Raw genomic sequence first — 23,964 nt, 5'->3', positions numbered from 1 at the left:
TTATCGGGTGTATAGATGGCACACATCTTTCTGGGGTGCGTCGAGTGTATCTTTAAATTCCGCGTACTTTCCGCGTACATTATCTGCCAATATTTAACATTTGTACATTTAAAAGATATCTACATATAACAAGATAGCCTTTCAGTCATGACTGTTTCCTGCAAATGTTACTTTTAAAAAAATTGCCATAGGCAGGCTAAAAATGGCCATCGGTGGACTATTTCACCCATGGCAATTCTTTTTAAAATTGCTATTGGAGAAAAATTCTTAAGTTCAAGCCCTGTGGTTCTTAGAACTGTTCTATGGGAAGAAGCTATCATGTGATGCATTAAATTGTGTTACTTTACAACAGTTTACTAATACATGTAGTTACATTCTTAAATATTGTCCAATCATTTACATCATGACATGTATGTATAAGTCCTTACTAAATACACTTAAAAAACATATGCTACTTACAAGAGTCTCACTGTGTATACTAGATACAGTTAAGAAACAGAAGCTACTTACCAGCAATCTCACTGGACTGGGTTGAATGTTGTATAATATCACTATTTTCTGACATCTTACTTCACTGGGAAAATGCTATGCATCACCTACAAACATATATACATAGCACTTTTAACATGGTATTGAGAGAGAGAGAGAGAGAGAGAGAGAGAGAGAGAGAGAGAGAGAGAGAGAGAGAGAGAGAGAGAGAGAGAGAGTACATGAACGATAGAGATAAAGAAAGAGTAATAGAGGAGAAACAGAGAATTAGACAGAGAGAGTGGAAGAGAGAGAAGAGAGAGAGGGAGAAAGGGGGAGTGAGGAGAGACAGACAGACTGAGACTGGCACTGACTTTGGTTTGTCAACATGTATTTTTACAATTTTCCAGTGACCTGGTCATTGGATTAATTTATAATTGGTCATGGTCACTGATTCACAGTTACACGTCAACCGCAGACTATTCATGTCTTGTATTAGATGGCTTGTTTACAATTTAATGCAATTCTTTCTGTTTTCAACCACCAAAAAACTATTTGTGGGCTAGCAATACTGTCAAATAAAATGTCCCCTGAAACCTGCTGCTCACCTGCTCCCAGAGATTATTATCCCTGGACAGTGACTGGTTAGAAGTCAGGCTTAAAATCTCCAATTAAAACAAAATCAGTTACAACCATTTATTTCTGTATAAAGCAATACATTGAGGAAATAGGAAACTATTAGTATAGGGATGATTGCATCGAATTAATAACCTAAAACGTCTAGCTGGTATAATCAGCTGGCTGGCGTATGCTCAAGGTTTATTTTAATTAACTGTCATGGGGCTAATTTCTTTTTAATCCAGAATGTACGAAATAGCTACTGAAATATGATGAAATATGATTTTGAAAATGTGGGAGAGGGGGAGGATGCCCCAGAGGTTCCCTCGTGGACTTAGGGGTGGGTGACCTGTGGGCTCTCGAGGCTCGCAAATTAATCCACCGCAATCCCCACTCAAAGATTCCTGGTGATGGGTTTGTATATCACAATATAGGTCAGCTACCTTAGAATTCTGCTGTCCGAAGTTTGCCTAAGCTTAGCTGGATGTGGGTGCTGTCAGGTTTCTTTCTGTAGTGTATGTGTTAGTGATTAATATGTGGATTTTGTTATATCAAGGAACTCAAAAATTATCGATATAAAGATTTTTGACGTCTTGAAAACAAAGGATTGTTGCGGTATTAGAGCAAGAATCTTTGACTACTCTTTGGTGAGCAGCAATTGTGAAAACATTACATAGCTTGGTCTCTGATTGTAATGAGAGCATAAAACCTTCCAAATGTCCATCTAGCTATCTTTGGCCACTTTTTTTTTCTTTAGGATAATAGATTTTTTCTTTTTTTGAAGGAGGCAATGTCAGATGATGAAATAAAAATAAAATTCACCCAATTCCTGTTATTTTTATTTTTCTGTATTACGGATGTTTTCAGTAAGAAGTTCGGGATGGAGGAGAAATAAAATTAAAAAAAGATCCAAAGAGGTTCCCAGTGATATATGAAGCCAGGTATTGCATGAGGTTCCCAGCCTTGATATACTGAAGCCAGGTATTGCATGCTCTGTATGAGAGGAAACTACTATCCCAGCCTTGATATACTGAAGCCAGGTATTGCATGCTGTGTATGAGAGGAAACTACTATCCCAGCCTTGATATACTGAAGCCAGGTATTGCATGTTGTGTATGAGAGGAAACTACTATCCCAGCCTTGATATACTGAAGCCAGGTATTGCATGCTGTGTATGAGAGGAAACTACTATCCCAGCCTTGATATACTGAAGCCAGGTATTGCATGCTGTGTATGAGAGGAAACTACTATCCCAGCCTTGATATACTGAAGCCAGGTATTGCATGCTGTGTATGAGAGGAAACTACTATCCCAGCCTTGATATACTGAAGCCAGGTATTGCATGTTGTGTATGAGAGGAAACTACTATCAACCAGCCTTGATATACTCAAGCCAGGTGTTGCATGCTGTGTATGAGAGGAAACTACTATCCCAGCCTTGATATACTGAAGCCAGGTATTGCATGCTGTGTATGAGATGAAATTACTATCAACCAGCCTTGATATACTGAAGCCAGGTATTGCATGCTGTGTATGAGAGGAAACTACTATCAACCAGCCTTGATATACTAAAGCCAGGTATTACATGCTGTGTATGAGAGGAAACTACTATCCCAGCCTTGATATACTGAAGCCAGGTATTGCATGCTGTGTATGAGAGGAAACTACTATCCCAGCCTTGATATACTGAAGCCAGGTATTGCATGCTGTGTATGAGAGGAAACTACTATCCCAGCCTTGATATACTGAAGCCAGGTATTGCATGTTGTGTATGAGAGGAAACTACTATCCCAGCCTTGATATACTGAAGCCAGATATTGCATGCTGTGTATGAGAGGAAACTACTATCCCAGCCTTGATATACTGAAGCCAGGTATTGCATGTTGTGTATGAGAGGAAACTACTATCAACCAGCCTTGATATACTGAAGCCAGGTGTTGCATGCTGTGTATGAGAGGAAACTACTATCCCAGCCTTGATATACTGAAGCCAGGTATTGCATGCTGTGTATGAGATGAAATTACTATCAACCAGCCTTGATATACTGAAGCCAGGTATTGCATGCTGTGTATGAGAGGAAACTACTATCAACCAGCCTTGATATACTAAAGCCAGGTATTACATGCTGTGTATGAGAGGAAACTACTATCCCAGCCTTGATATACTGAAGCCAGGTATTGCATGCTGTGTATGAGAGGAAACTACTATCCCAGCCTTGATATACTGAAGCCAGGTATTGCATGCTGTGTATGAGAGGAAACTACTATCCCAGCCTTGATATACTGAAGCCAGGTATTGCATGCTGTGAATGAGAGGAAACTACTATCCCAGCCTTGATATACTGAAGCCAGGTATTGCATGCTGTGTATGAGAGGAAACTACTATCCCAGCCTTGATATACTGAAGCCAGGTATTGCATGCTGTGTATGAGAGGAAACTACTATCAACCAGCCTTGATATACTGAAGCCAGGTATTGCATGCTGTGTATGAGAGGAAACTACTATCCCAGCCTTGATATACTGAAGCCAGGTATTGCATGCTGTGTATGAGAGGAAACTACTATCAACCAGCCCCAAAGAAATATAAAAACAACAAGCCAAGATTTTAAAAAAAATACAAATTGTTTTATTAATATTTCAGAAGAAAACAACATGTGCATGTGCACATGTGAAATTCAAAAGATGGACCAGAGTGTAACTGAAAGGTAAACATGTCAATGTTCGTACACAAATTCTGTAACAAAAAACTCCATAAAACAAAGTCATATCTCTCCCTTTTGAGACAGTCATATCTCTTCCTTTTGAAACACCATTCAAAACATACTTTGCACTATTTTTAATGAAAATTCATCAAGATAAAATTACAATATACATATTAATTAATACATGAAATTTCAGGGGAGAGAACGATTCTTCAGCACTCCGTTTCAGATGGGATGGAATTCCACTTTTGTATACACCACTCCACTTCAGGTTGCACCACACCAAATAAAATACTTCCGGATCGAAGTTGAAAGTTCACCGACAAAATCTTACAGAGTTGGAATTGGATTGGGGCTTGTAAATGCTGATCTAGCTTATTTCAAGGCTTGTGCTTTTATTTATTTCATATTTCCCGACACTGCGTCTGAAAAAATTGTAGGTGGAAAAATAAAATAAAAAATTGTCTGACAACTGATTTTTAATTTTTTTAAATTTTGGCAAAATGAACATCGGCGGATGCGTAAGACCAAAAAAAAAAAAAAGAGTTGGTGATCGTCCCCGCCTGTATCTGAAAAATGCGCCCGTACCTGAATTTATTTTATTTTTTATTTTGTTAAAAACTGTTAAAAATGCGTCGAGATAGCAGCAATTCAACTTTCGTAAGCACCGTAACGGGTTAAACCATCACCAGGTCCATCTGGCAGCCAGTGAAGGAACTACAACATCCTGTTGGCTGCTACTCCTGGTCTCCAGGGTTTTATAAAGTGTTTCACAGAAAAAAATTTATAGTAAAAACAGTCCCCCCCCCCCCCCCCCCCCCCCCCCCCCTCCCGATTTGTGTGATCAAAAGGACGATCACCAACTTTTTATTTTTTATTTGGCCTAATCTGAAAAATAAAAAAGTGTGGCCTTACAGTCAGAGTAATCGGGCTAAGAACTGTCAAGCCTATCTTAACCTTTGTGAGCTTGTCCCTTATATCCTTAAAAGAATGATCACGCAAGGCTTTTGGACTCTGACTTGTGTGCATATTCAACAATATTTAATGCACACTATTGCTTAAAATATTGGTATATTTAATTAATAAAACGGTAATAATATGAGATGACTAAACAGTGTGGGGCGAGCTGACCAAGCGCTGGGGCGAGTTAGTAGGGGGCAAGTTGGTTTGGGGCGAGTTGACCTGCTCTCATCAGTTCTAATCAAACGCCCACACATGTTCTGGATTAATTTAATAAATCAGTTCAGGCCCAATATGTTTATAAAAAAAAATTCTGAATAATTCTTCCCTTCTAGCATCAACCCATTATACTTTGTTGACAATAATATCCTGTACAGTGACTGTAAAGGGAACATTTTGTTCGAGGGACATTCCCGAGTTTGCTACATTGTAAGATGTTTCCGACTAATAAAATATTTATACGATTAAACTTACATATTAAATATATTTTCTTGTTTAGAATATCATTGTCTGTATATTCAATGTGTTTCTGGTCGTCTTAATATTTGCAAGAAGCCCAAACTGGATTTTGTCTTCAAATAATTTATTTTAGGAAATAAAAGGAAATTTAACCCAGTACAAATATCAGAACGATCAGAAACACGTTTAATATACAGCTACTAATATATCATGCAGAAAAATATATTTGATATATAATTGCAATCGTTAAAAAGTCTATTAGTCAATTACATCTTAAAAATTGCAGCAAACTCAGTAATGTCCCTTTCCGTATCGCTCCGCAAGGCTCAATGGGTAGGTGTAAACCACTGGCACCGACCAGTGATCCATAACTGGTTCAACAAAGGCCATGGTTTGTGCTATCCTGCCTGTGGGAAGCGCAAATAAAAGATCCCTTGCTGCTAATCGGAAAGTGTAGCCCATGAAGTGGTGACAGCGGGTTTCCTCTCAAAATCTGTGTGGTCCTTAACCATATGTCTGACGCCATATAACCGTAAATAAAATGTGTTGAGTGCGTCGTTAAATAAAACATTTCTTTCTTTCTTTCAGTATCGCGTCGTGATTCGCTTTGCAACTGCAAGTTTCAGAGATCGCTACACAATGTTAAAACATTTAACAGTGGGCCTAGTTGCTATTCAATTATCAATTGACAACAAATATCGCTAATCAAGATGTTAAAAACAAAATGCCCCTACATTAATCAAAACGTATTTTCCTGAACTCGATTGAGATTCAAAACTTCTACTGGCGTCTACGAATCTCAATCGAGATTAGTATTTTCCATATTCTTTAGTTTAAACGAAGGTTACTCACTTCAAATTGTTCAGGAGATTTCCACAAATTACTTCCGCGTTCTTTGGTGAGTTTGATCTCCCCTTGAGAAGCTTTTCACTGGTGAAATTACATACAGTATAGTTAACAACAGTGACAAAAAACCAACTGCAAGGTAAATCATTTGCTTATTTGTTTTAACTTTGAAAGGAAATTTCTTTCATGTTATACTAGTAATCAATAATTTAAAGTTTATTGTGTATACGAATATGATTGACCCTGTCAAATCATACAGTATTAATTATATGTTGATGATATCAGTTTTCGAAATTATATAACGTCGATTAAGAATAGTTAGTTTTGGAAAGAACACAAATGTCGTGTTGGTTAATATGTAACTTTAAATATGACTTACTTTTTATGGGTAAAATATCCATCCATAGACACAGTATTTTGGTAATTTCAGTTAAGGTCTCACTACATAGATATCATCTGCCATTGAAACCCGTGTTAAATTGCCCAACTTCAAATGAAGATTGCCAATAGAACGGGTTCTCGTTGGCACTAACAACATACACCATTTTGAACATACATTATATAAGCATTTATCTTCACTCAAAAATTGAGAACATTTCCGTCTCAGTTTTTTGCTATATGACCGCATCTGGCTGTAGTACCGGTCCGAACAGGTGGTTCATAAACCGATTCACTCCGGCTGTCTCTTGAGCTATACACCCACAGCAGCGGATCTAGAATGGGTCTGAAGGGTCTGAAGACCCCCCCCACCCCCAAGCTTTATAGGGGGGTCTAAGCCCCTGAATTTCTGTGGAAAATATTTTTTATGAGCATCTAAATAGAGCATGTACGTAGGCTATATATGCCTACAACACATTAAAAAATATAATGTTAATCGTACGTTTCTTCAAACTCGTCCGTTTTATTTCGTTCGGTGTTTACCATGTTTTACACAGAATAAACAATGAACGCAACGTCGAGGCTAGCGTTAATAGTCTTGCTAACCCAAATTATTTTTGCGGTAACGGCGTTCCTTAAATCTGCAGATAGAGCATTTTCCCCCAACATCCACACTTGCTTAAAATTGGTCTGTACTTTCGGTGTCACCAGTGCAGAATGTGAGAGAACAATCAGTGCCCTTCGTCACCTTGAAACATACATGCGAAGCACAATGACAGAGGATCGCATAAATGGGCTTGCTATGATGCACATCCATTATGGTTGTGAGGTGAACATTGATGAAATCATCAATCGGTTTGCTCGGCTACATGCAGCTCATAGACATCCTCCAGTGAAATTTGGCAGTCATTCTCCCATTCGTGAGTGATAAACCTGCTTCCCATTTTCGAAACAGCAAGGGATCTTTTATATGCACATTCCCAAAGACAGAAACGCACATACCACAGCCTTTATTAAACAAGTAGTGGGACCCTGGTCAATGTAAATGGTTACACCTACCAATTGAGCCTTGTGGAGCACTCGCTTATGTAGAGCATCATTCCCTGGATTAAAAATCGATTGCACCTACCCATTGAGCCTGGCAGAGCACTCACTCTGGGTTGGAGTCAGAAAGTGAAATCCACGAGCGGGATTCGAACACTGTTCCTACCAGACTGTAGTCTGCGTCGTATACACCACGGAGGCCGGTAGTTGCATCAAGCAGTACAGTGATTTATATACGGTGAGCGTAGTGACGTATGCTACCCAACTCGACACACTAGAGTTAATTAAGTAATTTACCTTTGTTTGATTTTCCTCTGAACAATAACAAAATGATTGAAACATATAATATAATAGTTTATTAAATGAACGTAGCCTTCTGCAAACGGTTTTATGTCCATTGAAGACACATGCGGGCGCCCCAAAAATAACGACTTGTTCATGAATTTTAAAAGATTAAAAAAATTAAAATCGTTCTAACACATGAACAAACACCTAACAATTGTCCAAAATCGTCCTTCAAAACTTTTTCTTTTTTTACTCAGATGTGAGAAAATAGCGTTTTTTACCCTTTATATTTGAAAATGTTCAGGGGGGGCATGCCCCCGGACACCCCTAAAGGCTCAGGCGCTTTGCGCCCTCGGTCAAGGCACTTCGTGCCTTGCAATTTCAGACCCCCCCTCATTACAACTCTAGATCCGCCACTGCACCCATGTCCCCAAAAGTCAATGCACAATATTACAAAATAACATGGGTAAAATACAGCCAGAAGGCTTACCATTAAACACACATGTCGTTTTAATTCTTCACCATTTCCAGGAAGTGAATATGTGAACCATAACATGTGTCACAATTAGGAACTATAGTAGACCATGATGGATGAACTCTCACCCGGAAGTCAACTGTGTAGTGAGACCTAATATATTTTAATGATAGCTTTTGAACAAAATCCTGTACATACAGACAATATTTCTATTTAATAATTAATTCCTAACATAATTAAAAAATTTAAAGATACGTTTGCCAAATTACTATAGTCACTAAATTCATAAACAATTACAAAATATCCAATATGACTATTAAAAATATTTCAGTATAAAACTTAAAAGGTTTTCAAAACAATCTGCATTTAATTTCATTTCCATCACAACTAATGATCAGTGATAATCTCAGGAGATCTTTCCAAAAAGGTCTAAGAGCAGATATTTTCAAATGGTAAAATTTAACAACTTAGTAGATGGTTTAAAGTGGCCTGACAATATTATTAAAACTGCCTAACAGATATATATACTACTCAAAAGAATTTAAGGGTCAAAAATTTATAACCAAATAAGTTTCAGAGTGTATTAGATTGATGATGTAAACTACACCAATTTTTTTATTTATTGTTCCATATTTACAAAAAAACACAAATAAACGTCACTGTATACAAGAAAGTCACATGACATGCTGTCAAAGTTGAAGGTTGTCAAACATGGATTTTACACATTAGAACATTCGTTTAATAGTGTGTGAATCCACCCCTGGCGCGAATACACTCGACACATCGTTGCCTCATGCTGTTGATCAGACGTCTGAAGAACTCTTGGGGAATGGCCTGCCACTCTGCCATAAGAAGTTGACCCAGATCATGAAGGTTGGCCGGAGGGGCATGGTTATCCCGAACTCTCTTGCCTAATTCGTCCCAGGCGTGCTCTATTGGGGCCAAGTCAGGCGAATATGCTGGCCAATCCATCCTGGCGATACCTTGTTGTCTGAGAAAGTCCGTTACCACCCTGGCGCAGTGGGGTCTGGCATTGTCATCCTGCAGAACTGCCCCGCCGCCAATCTGCTGAAGGCCTGGGAGAACCAACGGCCGGATAATCTCATTCAGATAGCGGATTCCATTCAGATTGCCATCCACCACATAGAGGGGGGTCCTGTGGTGGATAGAGATGCCGCCCCACACCATGACGCTGCCACCACCGAACCGGTGACGTTGTCTAACGTTAACGTCAGTGAAGCGCTCCCCAGGACGTCTGTAGACACGAACCCGACCGTCGTTGAACTGGAGACTAAACCTGGACTCATCAGTGAACATCACTCGACCCCACTGAACACGTTGCCACCGCAGATGAAGTGTGCACCAGTGACGTCTGGCCGTTCTGTGACGTGGTAGGAGTGGTGGTCGAACAGCCTGGCGACGGCAGCTTAGATTATTGGCTCTCAGACGATTGCGTATGGTTTGATCAGACACTCGAGTTCCAGTCGCAGTCCGCAGATTGTCACGTAATCAGCGTGCAGTGGTTGTGCGTTGACGTAGAGCCATATTGGTGATGTAACGGTCCTCTCTATTTGTAGTGCTTCGGGGTCTTCCCGAACGTGGATGATTTCGAACAGAATTCGTTGCTTGGTACCGTTGCCACAGTCGGCCAACTACACTCTGACTGACACCAAGTCTCAGAGCAACATTTCTTTGCGTATTGCCATCCTGAAGCCAAGCAATAGCCCTTCCTCGAACTTCGATAGTCAGTTGAAGTCGTACCATTGTCGAATTTGGAGTGTGCACCGTACACGAACGCAAGCTCCAATTATACGGAAATTCAGCATTGGGAACATGGAATACACGTGCAAAGCGTGCAAATGAAGCGCTTTGTGAAAAAGCAAGTTATGGGCACTTAGCAGACCTTTCGCTTTCGCCCTAATTTACGTGCAAATGTAAGCATGTTTTCGCCATTAGAACTAGTCGACAGTGTCAATGACAGTGGATTTTAATTCATTTATGGATTGCTTAGACCCACTTTCGTCAAAATGGAACAATACCATGCGTGACATTATGGTCTAGCTAATATAATTGACATTCAGAAAATAATGTCGAAAATATCGTCTGACCCTTAAATTCTTTTGAGTAGTATATATACATACAGTGAAACTCTCCTAAACTGAACACCCTCTGGATCAAGTAAAACGTCCAGTTTTAAGAGGTATCCAGTTTAGAGAGGTTCTATTCTGCACATATATTTAAAAAGAGATGTTGAAAAACGTCCGGTTTTGAGGGAATTCCAGTTTTAGAGGGTCTGGTTTTGAGAGGTTTCACTGTATATATTTAAAAAGTACATGTACCGTATGTGTATGTGCAATGTTTTCCATACTTTTTATATTTTATTTTTTTAATATAATTGTTTTTGTTTTTTAGATGCCGGGTAAGAAAAAAGAAAAGGGAAAAGGAAAAGGCAAGGGCAAAGGAAAAGGGAAGAAAACTGTTCAATCCAGAGATCTAGTTGTTATGATCGCAACTGTGTGTTTACTGGATCACAGCCGAGTGCTAGTATAAGACACATTATTAAAGAGTGCATTGAACAGGAAAAATGTCTAAGCAAAGTAAGAACCATTTCTCTTTTGTTGTTTCTTTGTTGGGGAGGGGGAGGGATATAGCTTAGTGGTAAGGCTATTCCTTTGAGGTGTGATTGGGTCTGCAGTGGCGAAGGAAGGTGCCAAAACGTGGGGGGGGGGGGGGGGGGGGCACACTTTTATATTTACACACTTTTACACAATTATAAAGCAAATATAAAACAAAATGTCTGAAAAGTGGGGGGAGCACATGCCCCCCATTTCCTACACCAGTGGGTCATACATTTATGATAAATCACCCTTGATGGACTTACATGGATGGGACTGAAGTAGTAGACTACTAGTACATGTATATGGGGGAAGCAGGCTTCCAATCACTTCAGTTCTTGAGTTAGTATCAAAATAACCATACATGTATCTTGACACCAAATAGCCATAGTTTACCATATACGATGGTGTGTCTTTACTGCTTTCCAGAGATTATTTTATAGTGGGTGGTGGGTGGTGAGAGGTATGGTGGGTTCAAATTGGATCTTACTTCCGCTGCGTCTTTGTCTCCAATAGCAGTTCTAGCCTGATGTGAGGTCGTTCTGGGATCAGTCCCCATTGGTGAGCTCATTGGGCCATTTTGTTGTTCCAGCCAGTGTTTGACCAACTGGTGTAACAAATGTGGTGGTATGATGGGATGGGATGGGAACTCTATTAACGTGCCCATATCCGCAGAGGTTCAGGCACGCCCACCCCGGACTCAGCCTCTGACTTCGCCAGTGACCAATTCCGGGGCGGGATGGTGGTATGATCTATCCTATCTGTGGAACTGTGCCTTTATAGAAGATCCCTTGCTGCTAATTGAAGAGGAGTGGCAACTGTGGGTTTTCTCTGCCATCATCTGTGTAATCCTCAACCATATGTCTGATGCCATATGACTAGTTAAAATGTGTTGAGTGCATTGTTAAATGAAATATTTCTTTTATTTTTATTTTTTCATTAGTATACATTTATGATAAATTGGCCAGTACCATGCCATGTCCAGGTGTTAGTTCTAATCAGTGCTCTACAAAGCGAGTAAAATACTCACCATGGCGACTAAAAAAATTCCCTGACATCTAAAAAATAAAATCACATTCGCCAGTTGGTGACTGCATAGGCATACAGGAGGGGGGGGCCTGTGGGGGCAGCAGGCCCCCCCCCCCCCCCCCCCCCCCAGTTGTGTGATAATTTATCTATTCGGGTAAAAATTGTTTGGTCATTCGGGCAAGGATGTCAGATGATGTCACGTCATTCGGGCAAGTTCAGTTCAGCCCCCCCCCCACTAAAAAGATGTGCCCATACACCTATTGGTGACTGTCCAATCATTTTACTTTAATTTGTAAATAAAACTGGAATTCGGAAAACACAGTGGAATAGTAGCAATTTATCTTCTATGAAACTTGTTTTCTATCGGCAGTTTGTTTGAAAAATCAAGTTATTTTAAATTTCTTTATTCACTCTATTTAAAAATCTAATACTAGTATATATTATGCAGTATACAGGTAGTTATAAGCTGGCTACTAAATACAAATGGCTGGCGAGTGGCAACTAAAATATTATACTCTACTGGCCAGGGAAGAGTAAATTTGAACTTGCTTCGTAGAGCACTGCTAATGTATATATATATAGTACTTAGCCCAAACTCCCCTCCCCCCACCTTTCCTGTCATGGATGGAGGAGCCGGCCAAGGCCGGCTCTTGTGCCCACGACAGGCGTGCGCTACAACAGCTTGTACTGAATGTGCACGTAAAACCCTATGACATGACATGACACATTATTGAAATGAGTAGCCTATGAAGTGGCGACAGTGTGGTCGTTAACCATGTGTCTGACACCATATGACCATAAATAAATTGTGTTGACTGTCATTAAATACAATTTTTCTTCCTTCCTTCCCAACAATTTCTTGCACCAAAAATATATACGTATTAGGAAGTAAATTGAAGTTTCCTGTATGACGATACGTATCATGTGATATTATGGGGTATTCTTTGTTTACATTTTTTATTAGAGTCAGCAAACCCCATTGTTGAATATCTGTTAAATGGTGTATTCTTTGTTTACAGTTTATATTAGAGTCAGCAAACCCCATTGTTGAATATCTGTTAAAAGAATCTACATATATGGAATTATCCAATGTCATATGAAAATTGTGCATAGCTTGTAAATATTGATCACATCCTTAGACCAGAAATAAGCAAAGTGAAATGTCAATTAACATGATATCTAAAATCATAGATATCAAAACCAAAATGTGATACTGTCTACTTTGCCTTTCTCTCTCTCTCTCAGACCGGCTGTGTCTCCCCCTCTCCATAACCCTCTCCCTCGCTTCTTCCCTACCTCCCCCCTCCCTCTCTCCTTCCCTACCTCCTCTCTCTCTCTCTCTCTGTCTCTCTGTCTCCCTCTCTCTCTCTCTCTCTCTCTCTCTCTCTCTCTCTCTCTCTCTGTCTCTCTGTCTCCCACTCTCTCTCTCTCTCTCTCTCTCTCTCTCTCTCTCTCTCTCTCTCTCTCTCTCTCTCTCTCTCTCTCTCTCTCTCATATGTAGACACATTTTCTCTCTGTTCATTGAACAAATTCATAACATGGGGGATATTTAAGTTTATTTCATAATTTGATATATATAAGCGAGCACTCAACTGACAGAGCTAAATCCTGTCCCACGATTAAGATGATGCAGGTGAGTGTGGAGGAGAGCAGCAGTTGTCGCTCACCTGTCCCACGATTAAGATGATGCAGGTGAGTGTGGAGGAGAGCGGGAGTTGTCACTCACCTGCCCCACGATTAAGATGATGCAGGTGAGTGTGGAGGAGAGCAGCAGTTGTCACTCACCTGCCCCATGATTAAGATGATGCAGGTGAGTGTGGAGGAGAGCGGGAGTTGTCACTCACCTGCCCCACGATTAAGATGATGCAGGTGAGTGTGGAGGAGAGCAGCAGTTGTCACTCACCTGCCCCATGATTAAGATGATGCAGGTGAGTGTGGAGGAGAGCGGGAGTTGTCACTCACCTGCCCCACGATTAAGATGATGCAGGTGAGTGTGGAGGAGAGCGGCAGTTGTCACTCACCTGCCCCATGATTAAGATGATGCAGGTGAGTGTGGAGGAGAGCAGGAGTTCTCAGTCACCTGCCCCATGATTAAGATGATGCAGGCGAGTGTGGAGGAGAGCAGCAGTTGTCTCTCACCTGCCCCATGATTAAGATGATGCAGGTGAGTGTGGAGGAGAGCAGGAGTTGTCACTCACCTGCCCCATGATTAAGATGATGCAGGCGAGTGTGGAGGAGAGCAGCAGTTGTCACTCACCTGCCCCATGATTAAGATGATGCAGGCGAGTGTGGAGGAGAGCAGGAGTTGTCACTCACCTGTCCCATGATTAAGATTAAGATGATGCAGGCGAGTGTGGAGGAGAGCAGGAGTTGTCACTCACCTGCCCCATGATTAAGATGATGCAGGTGAGTGTGGAGGAGAGCGGGAGTTGTCACTCACCTGCCCCATGATTAAGATGATGCAGGTGAGTGTGGAGGAGAGCGGGAGTTGTCACTCACCTGCCCCATGATTAAGATGATGCAGGCGAGTGTGGAGGAGAGCGGGAGTTGTCACTCACCTGCCCCATGATTAAGATGATGCAGGTGAGTGTGGAGGAGAGTGGGAGTTGTCACTCACCTGCCCCATGATTAAGATGATGCAGGCGAGTGTGGAGGAGAGCGGGAGTTGTCACTCACCTGCCCCACGATTAAGAGATTAAGATGATGCAGGCGAGTGTGGAGGAGAGCGGGAGTTGTCACTCACCTGCCCCACGATTAAGATGATGCAGGTGAGTGTGGAGGAGAGCAGGAGTTGTCACTCACCTGCCCCATGATTAAGATGATGCAGGTGAGTGTGGAGGAGAGCAGGAGTTGTCACTCACCTGCCCCACAATTAAGATGATGCAGGTGAGTGTGGAGGAGAGCAGCAGTTGTCACTCACCTGTCCCACGATTAAGATGATGCAGGTGAGTGTGGAGGAGAGCAGCAGTTGTCACTCACCTGTCCCACGATTAAGATGATGCAGGTGAGTGTGGAGGAGAGCAGCAGTTGTCACTCACCTGCCCCACGATTAAGATGATGCAGGTGAGTGTGGAGGAGAGCAGCAGTTGTCACTCACCTGCCCCATGATTAAGATGATGCAGGTGAGTGTGGAGGAGAGCAGCAGTTGTCACTCACCTGTCCCATGATTAAGATGATGCAGGTGAGTGTGGAGGAGAGCAGCAGTTGTCACTCACCTGCCCCATGATTAAGATGATGCAGGTGAGTGTGGAGGAGAGCAGCAGTTGTCACTCACCTGCCCCATGATTAAGATGATGCAGGTGAGTGTGGAGGAGAGCAGCAGTTGTCACTCACCTGTCCCATGATTAAGATGATGCAGGTGAGTGTGGAGGAGAGCAGCAGTTGTCACTCACCTGCCCCATGATTAAGATGATGCAGGCGAGTGTGGAGGAGAGCAGCAGTTGTCACTCACCTGTCCCATGATTAAGATGATGCTGGCGAGTGTGGAGGAGAGCAGCAGTTGTCACTCACCTGCCCCATGATTAAGATGATGCAGGCGAGTGTGGAGGAGAGCGGGAGTTGTCACTCACCTGTCCCATGATTAAGATGATGCAGGCGAGTGTGGAGGAGAGCAGCAGTCACTCACCCGCCCCATGATTAAGATGATGCAGGTGAGTGTGGAGGAGAGCAGGAGTTGTCACTCACCTTTCCTGGCAAACGATGAAACTTACGGGTGTTACTGAAATACATGTAAGTTACCACTGGTGACTAAACATTCCTTTTCTTTCCAGGTCTGACGTGCACTGAGCAGAACTTTGTAACCAAAGCCGGTGCTCAGAGATACACATCAGAACACGGAATAATTGTTGTCGCACCAGACACAAGCCCTCATAAGTACTTTAGCCCAGTGGTAAGGTGCTCACTTGCCCATTCTGTCTAGGATCGGTCACATCCAATAGTCGATGATTAATACGTCAACATGTCGTTAAACAAAACAAACTTTAATTTTAACTTTTGTAAGTACATGTACTTTACATTATGTTATCTTAGGCCTAAAAAATGTTTAGTTTCTGGGAATATGCTAAAAAATTAATTAGGTAGGGTAGATCAGGTTTTTAAAGTTGTTTTTAAAAAGTACGTTGACCCCTATAGGTCCAGATAAAATGTTACATATGTATTAATTTCACCTATATATCCATAAAAAATGCGCTTCCCCAAATTATATATTGAAAAAACAATTTGGGTCGACCCTTTTTTCTAGGTAGATTCGAGTTTTTGGCAACACACCCATAGCGTGGTCACCTAATATTCAGTTGACGAACACAGTTATTTTCCTGTTTCAACCAGTGTCCATGATTGGTACATCATATGGGAAAGGGCGAAACGTAGCCCAGTGGTAAAGCACTCGCTCGATGTGTGATCCATCTGGGATCGATCCCCGTTGGTGGGCCCATTGGGCTATTTCTTGCTCCAGCCAGTTCACCACGACTGGCATATCAAAGGTGGTGGTATGCACTACCCTGTCTGTGGGATGGGGCATATAAAATATCCTTTGCTGGCTGCTACCAGCCTCGGTGGCGTCGTTGTTAGGCCATCGGTTTACAGGCTGGTAGGTACTGGGTTTGGATCCCAGTTGAGGCATGGGATTTTTAATCCAGATATCGACTCCAAACCCTGAGTGAGTGCTCCACAAGGCTCAATGGGTAGGTGTAAACCACTTGCACTGACCAGTGATCCATAACTGGTTCAACAAAGGCCATGGTTTGTGCTATCCTGCCTGTGGAAAGCGCAAATAAAAGATCCCTTGCTGCTAATCGGAAAGAGTAGCCCATGAAGTGGCGACAGCGGATTTCCTCTCAAAATCTGTGTGGTCCTTGACCATATGTCTGATGTCATGTAACCGTAAAATAAAATGTGTTGAGTGCATCGTTAAATAAAACATTTCTTTCTTTCTTTGCTGGCTGCTAATCGAAAAAAAGAGTAGCCCATGAAGTGGCGACAGCAGGTTTCCTCTCTCAATACCTGTGTGGTCCTTAGCCATATGTCTGACACCATATAATCGTAAATAAAATGTGTTGAGTGTGTCGTTAAAACATTTCCTTCCTTCCTTCATATGAGAAACTGCATACAAAAAGAGGGTTTTTTAGACAAAATATTCCTCTGTTTTTTACTTTGTTTTCTGCAGGTGGGTGTAATATTGAGGGTGAAGATGACAGCTATGACTTTGGTTCTGGAGCTGGTTTTTATGTTAATGCCAAGTGGAAGAAAAACTACAGGATGTATTCCTACATTACCAAGGAGGTGCAGAGCTTTTTATTTTTCAATTTATTTATTACAGAAGAACCTGAAATGCTACATGGAGCGTCTACCATCAGTCATAAAATAATATATACTGAACACGAAAATAAATGTAAAAGTTTATATAATTTTTATCTGTAACATTAAATTTAGTTTTTAAGAAAGGATTAACCCTATATTCAGGAGAATTACAGGCTGATATGCCGTTTATCATTTCACAGAATTTGCAGGGAACATTTTATTCAATATCAAATCGCGATTCACTACGCAAGTTTCAGAAATCACTACACAATTTTAGAAAATTAAACCGTAGTTGCTAATTAATTTTCAATGGACTAGAAATATCGCTAATCAAGATTTTGAAAACAAAATGTTCCCCTATTTGTAATTAAGTAATTACAAACTAATTATAACCTTTATTTTGCATTTCAGTTTACTTAATTCAGATCTGGTTTTAATAAGTGGTAGAACACACTGGCACACTTATGGTGTGATGGAACTTAGGAACAGTTACCCTCGATGGAGCTGGGGGGTTTTCCATCCCATTTAGTACCCCACAACTGAGATGGACAGGTAAAAGCCAATGGTATGTGCTGTCCTGTCTGCATCAACCAAGTGTCTTAGTAACTGTTTATCATAAGACACAAAATAGCCATGGAAGTGATGGAGAAAGAAAACCCAGTTCATGGTGGGGTGGGAGGTGGGGAGGGCATGCCATAGGTTGGAGGTCAGGTTAAGTATTAAGAGTATTAAGTTAAGAGAAAATGACACCATGTTTTTTTTTTTTAACAATATCCTGTACTGTCATTAACAGATGTTTAGTTCATATTTCTTATTAATATAATCATTTTTATATTTTCTTCTTTTTATTTCAGCTTCCTGCATTGATTAATAGCAATTTCCCTGCTATTCCCGACAAGCAGTCAATATTTGGACATAGGTAATGATATTGTTGTGTATATTTTTAATTTTAAAAGTATGTGAAGGTATTTAAATTAATTAAAGTGCAGTACTGTAAAACAGTCCAATAAATGCAGTCAGCACTTAGTATTAGTTGAAGCTCTGTTCTCATTTTGGGCGGGACGTAGCCCAGTGGTACAGCACTCGTGCAATGCACTGTCTGTCTGGTATCGATCCCAATCGGTGGGCCCATTGGGCTATTTCTCGTTCCAGCCAGTGCACCACGACTGGTATATCAAAGGCCATGGTATGTACCACCCTGTCTGTGGGATGGTGCATATAAAAGATCCCTTGCTGCTAATCGAAAAGAGTAGCCCATGAAGTGGCGACAGCAGGTTTCCTCTCTCAATATCTGTGGTCCTTAACCATGTCTGACACCATATAACCGTAAATAAAATCTTTCTTTCTGTTCTCGTTATGCGATTAGATGCACCGACATTTATCATGCGATCAAATCATGTTGTGAGAACACCTAAATCAGAACGACTTTAGTGTTATACTTTCCAATTTTTGTAGGGCCGACAAATCGCATACAAGAAGTCGGTGAGACTAATCGCATACAAGAAGTCGGTGCGACTAATCGCATACAAGGAGTCGGTGCGACTAATCGCATACAAGGAGTCGGTGCGATTAATCGCATACAAGGAGTCGGTGCGACTAATCGCATATTGAGAACACCACTTAAAGACATTCCTGAGTTTGCTGCCATTGTAAGATGTAACTAATAAAATATGTTGATGACGAAAATTACATACATCTCGACACACTGTATACAGTACATTCCCCCAGTTCATATTTCCCATCGTGTAGCACAGGAAACAGAAGACAAATCAGCTTCCTGTATCTGTAGCGTTTTTTGGGGGGTTTTCAATTGAAAATAGCTTGTAATTTTGATTTGAAAAAGTGGTTTTCAGCAAGTATTTTTGCTTGACAACAATGGCGGCACGTCGCGGTCATTTTCAGGGATCAATAGCTGATTGTGACAGCTGATTTGATAATAAATTTGATCGTTTTACAACAACGAAAATCACCAAATATTGGGAATAATAGACATAAATACTGGACAGCTACCACAAATGCTGGCAAGTAAACACAACTTTTTTTCTTTTTTGCCTAATTTTAGTCAAATTAACCGATATAAAATATACAAATTATAAAAACCCACAATAATAATACTTACCGATTCAAATATGAATTTTATTTTATGTATTTATAAATTATTATGTGTATTTGAATATATGTGAGTAAAAATTTAAACTTGTACCCACTCAACATGTTTTTTGTCAAAACTTAATCCAGTAGTCTAAAGGCTAAATAAAGTTCCTTGTTTAAAAAATTCAGTCTGTATATTTTATGTGGTAAAGGGCTCGCCTGACGTGTCTAGGGTCGATCCTCATCAATAGGCCCATTGAGCTAATTCTTGTTTCAGCCTGTGATCCACAACTGGTATTAGAAAGACTTTGGTATCTACCATCCTGTCTGGGATGCTGCATATAAAATATTTCTTGCTAAAAAAAAGAGTGGTTGTCCCACCTGTTAATTTCATAATTTACATGTCCCATCTGCAATGTGGTTGTCCCACCTGTTGATTTCATAATTTACATGTCCCATCTGCAATGTGGTTGTCCCACCTTGGGACGGGACGTAGGCCAGTGGTAAAGTGCTCGCCTGATGCGTGGTCAGTCTGGAATCGAAATGCATCGGTGGCCCATTGAGCTATTTTTCGTTCCAGCCAGTGCACCACTACTGGTATATCAAAGGTCGTGGTATGTGCTATCCTGTCTGGGATGGTGCATATAAAAGATCCCTTGCTACTAATATAAAAAGGTAGTAGTTTCCTCTCTAAGACTATCAGGAAGGAAGGAAGGAAGGAAATGATTTATTTAACGACGCACTCAACACATTTACGTTTATATGGCGTCAGATATATGGTTAAGGACCACATAGATATTGACAGAGGAAACCCGCTGTCGTCACTTCATGGGCTACACTTTTCGATTAGCAGCAAGGGATCTTTTATATGCACCATCCCACAAACAGGGTAGTACATACCACAACCTTTGATATACCAGTCGTGGTGCACTGGCTGGAATGAAAAATAGCCCAATGATTAAAGATTTACTAGCCATGATTAAATATTCACTAGTCCTACTTTACTTTAACTCAATACAATTTTACTAAATAATAGTAATAATCAGATATATCAGCTAAAGAGGGGGATAGAGCTTAAAAACACTAACATTGGGGGGTTGGGATGGGGTCAGGATATTCATATATTCAATTTTGTTTTTAACTAGCCGTCGGGCATTGCAGTAGTAGTTATTTACTAGCCCAACATTGAATATCACTAGCCATGGGAGTGGGGCTACCATAATCTAGAAGTCCTGGATTAATTAATCAGTGTGCTCCAGTGGTGTCGTTAAACAAAATAAACTTGCGGGGGGGGGGGGGGGGGGGGGGGGGGTCCCACCGTAGACCCGCTCTCCATTAACATAATCTCATGTGCGATTCTGTATGTGAGTTTATGGATATCTAGAGAATAATACATGAGTTTCCGTTTGATACCATTTATCTTACGAGTTGTTTGAAATCATATCCAACAAGCGAAAGCGAGTTGGATACGTTTTTAAACAACAAGTTGTAAGATAAATGATATCAAACGGACACAAATGTAGTATTCTATTTCTTACATACCTTGAAACAATGAAAATGTAAACAATATAAATTATAATGAACACAGTACCTTTTCTACAAATGCATTTTTATATGCAGAAAAAAACTTTGATTTAATGGTGATTTACCTGTGCACCAATTTTCCACTTGGTGATGTCATTGTGTGGAATGTTGTTGTTTTTCAGTATGGGAGGTCACAGTGCGTTGAGATCTGTAGCCTGAAGACCCCAGGACAGTACCAGTCTGTGAGTGTGTTCTCACCCATCTGTAACCCGACCGAGTGTCCATGGGGGGGGGGGGGGGGGGGGGGGGGGGTGAAGGCTTTCTCGGGCTATCTCGGAGCTGACAAAGAACCATGGAAGGTTCGTGTTGTGATTTCTTTTCCTTTCTTTTCTTTTTTTCAACCTACCTAATAGCCAGTGTATTTTTCTTGCTGGGGTGTCGTTAAACATTCATTCATTCATTCTTTCATTCATCATTCATTCATGTGTTCATTCTTTCATTAATTTTTTGAACCTAGGTCTGAGCTCAAATTTTGTTTGAGCCAATTTTAAAATGTATAGAGTATTTCCTTGAAACGTACTAAAAAGTGGTTACGTTAAAGAATATTTTATTAGCCAAATATTAAATGTTGTAGGCACTTTGTTGAAAACTTACCAACTGGCTGATTTGGCCCTGCACAGGGTGAGCCCTGCTAGGGGTTTTAAATGTTTTAGACAAATAGCTTTTCAGAGGGAAGCCATCCCCTTTTCTTCTCTGTTACAGCTTTACACATTCGGCGCCAAGCTTGTGATGACTTTGCCTACCTGTACCTGGGCCCTGACAGTGGGGGTGGGGGTGGGGGGTATGTCCCCCAGTTAAAACTTGTATTTGTGCTAGAAATACTGGAAATGCCACATTTGAACACCTGAAATTAAATATTTTCTCAGGTGAGAATGTCACCTTTGGACCCTTGAATTTCCCTTCTCCAACCCCTCCTCCCCCTTCAAATCTCATTCAAAAAGCCTGTCCCCCATACACTCCACAAGTTCTGCAACAGCAATGGGAATAAGGGGCGGGATTTAGCTCAGTCAGTTGAGTGCTCGCTTGAGATGCCTGCATCACAGGATCAAACCACCTCGGTGGATCCATTCAGCTGATTGATTTTTTCTCTCATTCCAACCAGTGCACCACAACTGGACAAAGGCCGTGGTATGTGCTTTCCTGTATTTAGGAAAGTACATATAAAGATGCTGCATTAAAAAGAAATGTAGCGGTTTTCCTCTGATGACTATGAGACAGAATTACAAAATGTTTGACATCCAATAGCTGATGATTAATTAATCAATGTGCTCCAGTGGTGTCGTTAAACAAAACAAACTTTAACATTGGGAATAAATTTCAACTTTTATCTTTATTTTGTTAGAAGCCTACCTCAAAATACTGTTGATGGTGTTGTAAATAATGTATTATGATACACATTGCGATACAGAGGTCTCTTTTATTGTGATACAGAAATTCTCATAATACCTATTTTTAATATATATATATATATATATATATCAGGGGTTCAAAAATCAATCAGATATTCACTGATATATTTTTCCACTTGCCCATACTGTGTTACTCCTATTTAATTTAATACAGTGCTTAATAATATTGACAGTAATTGGTTTGATTGCACAAATAAAGGATTTTGCCAATAGGTTACCGTACAACACTTACTCAGGAAGTACTAAATGTATATGTCTGTCCAGTAGTATCCACTGTCTTCTCTATTTGTTGATTTAAGCTTTATTTTTTAGTGTCCATTTGTTGATTTAAACTTTATTGTGTCGATATATGGTCTTAGTGGCCGTGCATGTTGCGAGAACCCTTTCCATTTGTAAGCCATTCTTTTATTGCTGGCATTGGTTGAAAAATGTTTATGGATTTTAGCCCATGTGTCATTATTGTGAGTATATTATTTAACATTCTCTGCCCCAAAACACTTCCCTGGGATGATGTTTTTACCCTGTTCATAGCTGAGAAAAGTCTCTCGCAAACAGCCGTGGCTGGGCTCAAAGTAAATATGAGCTCTGTTAATGTTTTTAAATAGTGCAGGCTTGGTAACCAACAGAAGGGGAGGGGTGTACATCGATTGCAGCCTTGTAGTTTTAATTTATTGAGCATAATTTATTTGAAAAGAATAGCCCATGAAATGTCGACAGCGGGTTTTCTCCCTCAATATCTGTGTGGTCCTTAACCATATGTCTGACGCCATATAACCATAAGTAAAAATGTGTTGAGTGCGTCATTAAATAAAACATTTCCTACTTCTAATCCATTTCCTTTCTGGTGTTAGCCCTGACCAAGCTTCAAGAGTGTTTAAATATCAATATTTGTGACTTCCTTTTAACTTTATTACAGGATTATGATGCATGTCACTTGGTGAGGAAGTACAACGGGCCTCCTCTAAATATTCTTGTTGATCAGGTAATCACATCTTGTTATAAATATTGGAGTGGTGAAGCACTCGCTCGATGCGTGGGATCGATCCCCATCAGTGGGCCCATTGAGCTATTTCTCATTCTAGCCAGTGCACCACGACTGGTATATCAGAGGTCGTGGTATGTGTTATCCTGTCTGTGGGATGATGCATATAACAGAGCCCTTGCTGCTAATCGAAAAAAGTAGCCCATGAAATGGCGACAGCGGGTTTCCTCTCTCAATATCTGTGTGGTCCTTAACCATATGTCTGACGCCATATAACTGTAAATAAAATGTGTTGTTATGAATATTAGTACACTCTGAAATATTAATTGAAGTGTGAAGTATCTGTACATTTTGTGAAATTTCAGTACATTTGGTAAAATATTGCTGCATCTGGTAAAATATTGGTGTACCTGGTGAAATTTTGGTGCACTTTGTTTGTTTCGCTTGTGCACACTGCACGTGCTTTCGTGTGCTCGACTTGGGGGTCCTTCATTTCGTTGTTTTTGTCAGCGAAATGAAGTTTTCTACTGGGATGTATGCGGCCATTGGAACTGATTGAACGCTGGAACGCTTCTCGTCATTCTAGGGGTTTTCCTGACGGGATGCAACCCATCTCGTCCCTTTAAGCTGTGCACCCAAATGGCCTTAACGAGGCCACTCGCGTGGACATATCAATCGGACTTTAAACTTTTAGATCTGCATTCAAAAAATTTTATGTCGAA

General features: G+C 40.6%; 2 protein-coding genes across 4 annotated transcripts in view; one reads left to right on the top strand and one right to left on the bottom strand.

The window, feature by feature from the left end:
• The window catches only part of LOC121371002 (S-formylglutathione hydrolase-like), a 199,906-nt gene that overhangs the window by 82,206 nt on the left and 93,736 nt on the right, over window positions 1-23,964 (bottom strand). The gene's annotated exons all lie outside the window — the stretch shown is intronic.
• Window positions 6,170-23,243, top strand: LOC121371034 (S-formylglutathione hydrolase-like). Its single transcript, XM_041496651.1, has 7 exons — window positions 6,170-6,191; window positions 10,647-10,831; window positions 15,649-15,747; window positions 17,043-17,158; window positions 18,031-18,095; window positions 20,974-21,033; window positions 23,177-23,243. The coding sequence occupies exons 2-6, from the start codon at window positions 10,819-10,821 to the stop codon at window positions 21,008-21,010; spliced, it is 330 nt and encodes a 109-aa protein (XP_041352585.1). The 5' UTR covers window positions 6,170-6,191; window positions 10,647-10,818; the 3' UTR covers window positions 21,011-21,033; window positions 23,177-23,243.

This window comes from Gigantopelta aegis, chromosome 1, assembly GCF_016097555.1.
Source record: "Gigantopelta aegis isolate Gae_Host chromosome 1, Gae_host_genome, whole genome shotgun sequence".
Classification (NCBI taxonomy): domain Eukaryota; kingdom Metazoa; phylum Mollusca; class Gastropoda; order Neomphalida; family Peltospiridae; genus Gigantopelta; species Gigantopelta aegis.
Note: the sequence above shows the minus strand (reverse complement) of the source record. Positions and strands in the feature narration are given on the sequence as shown.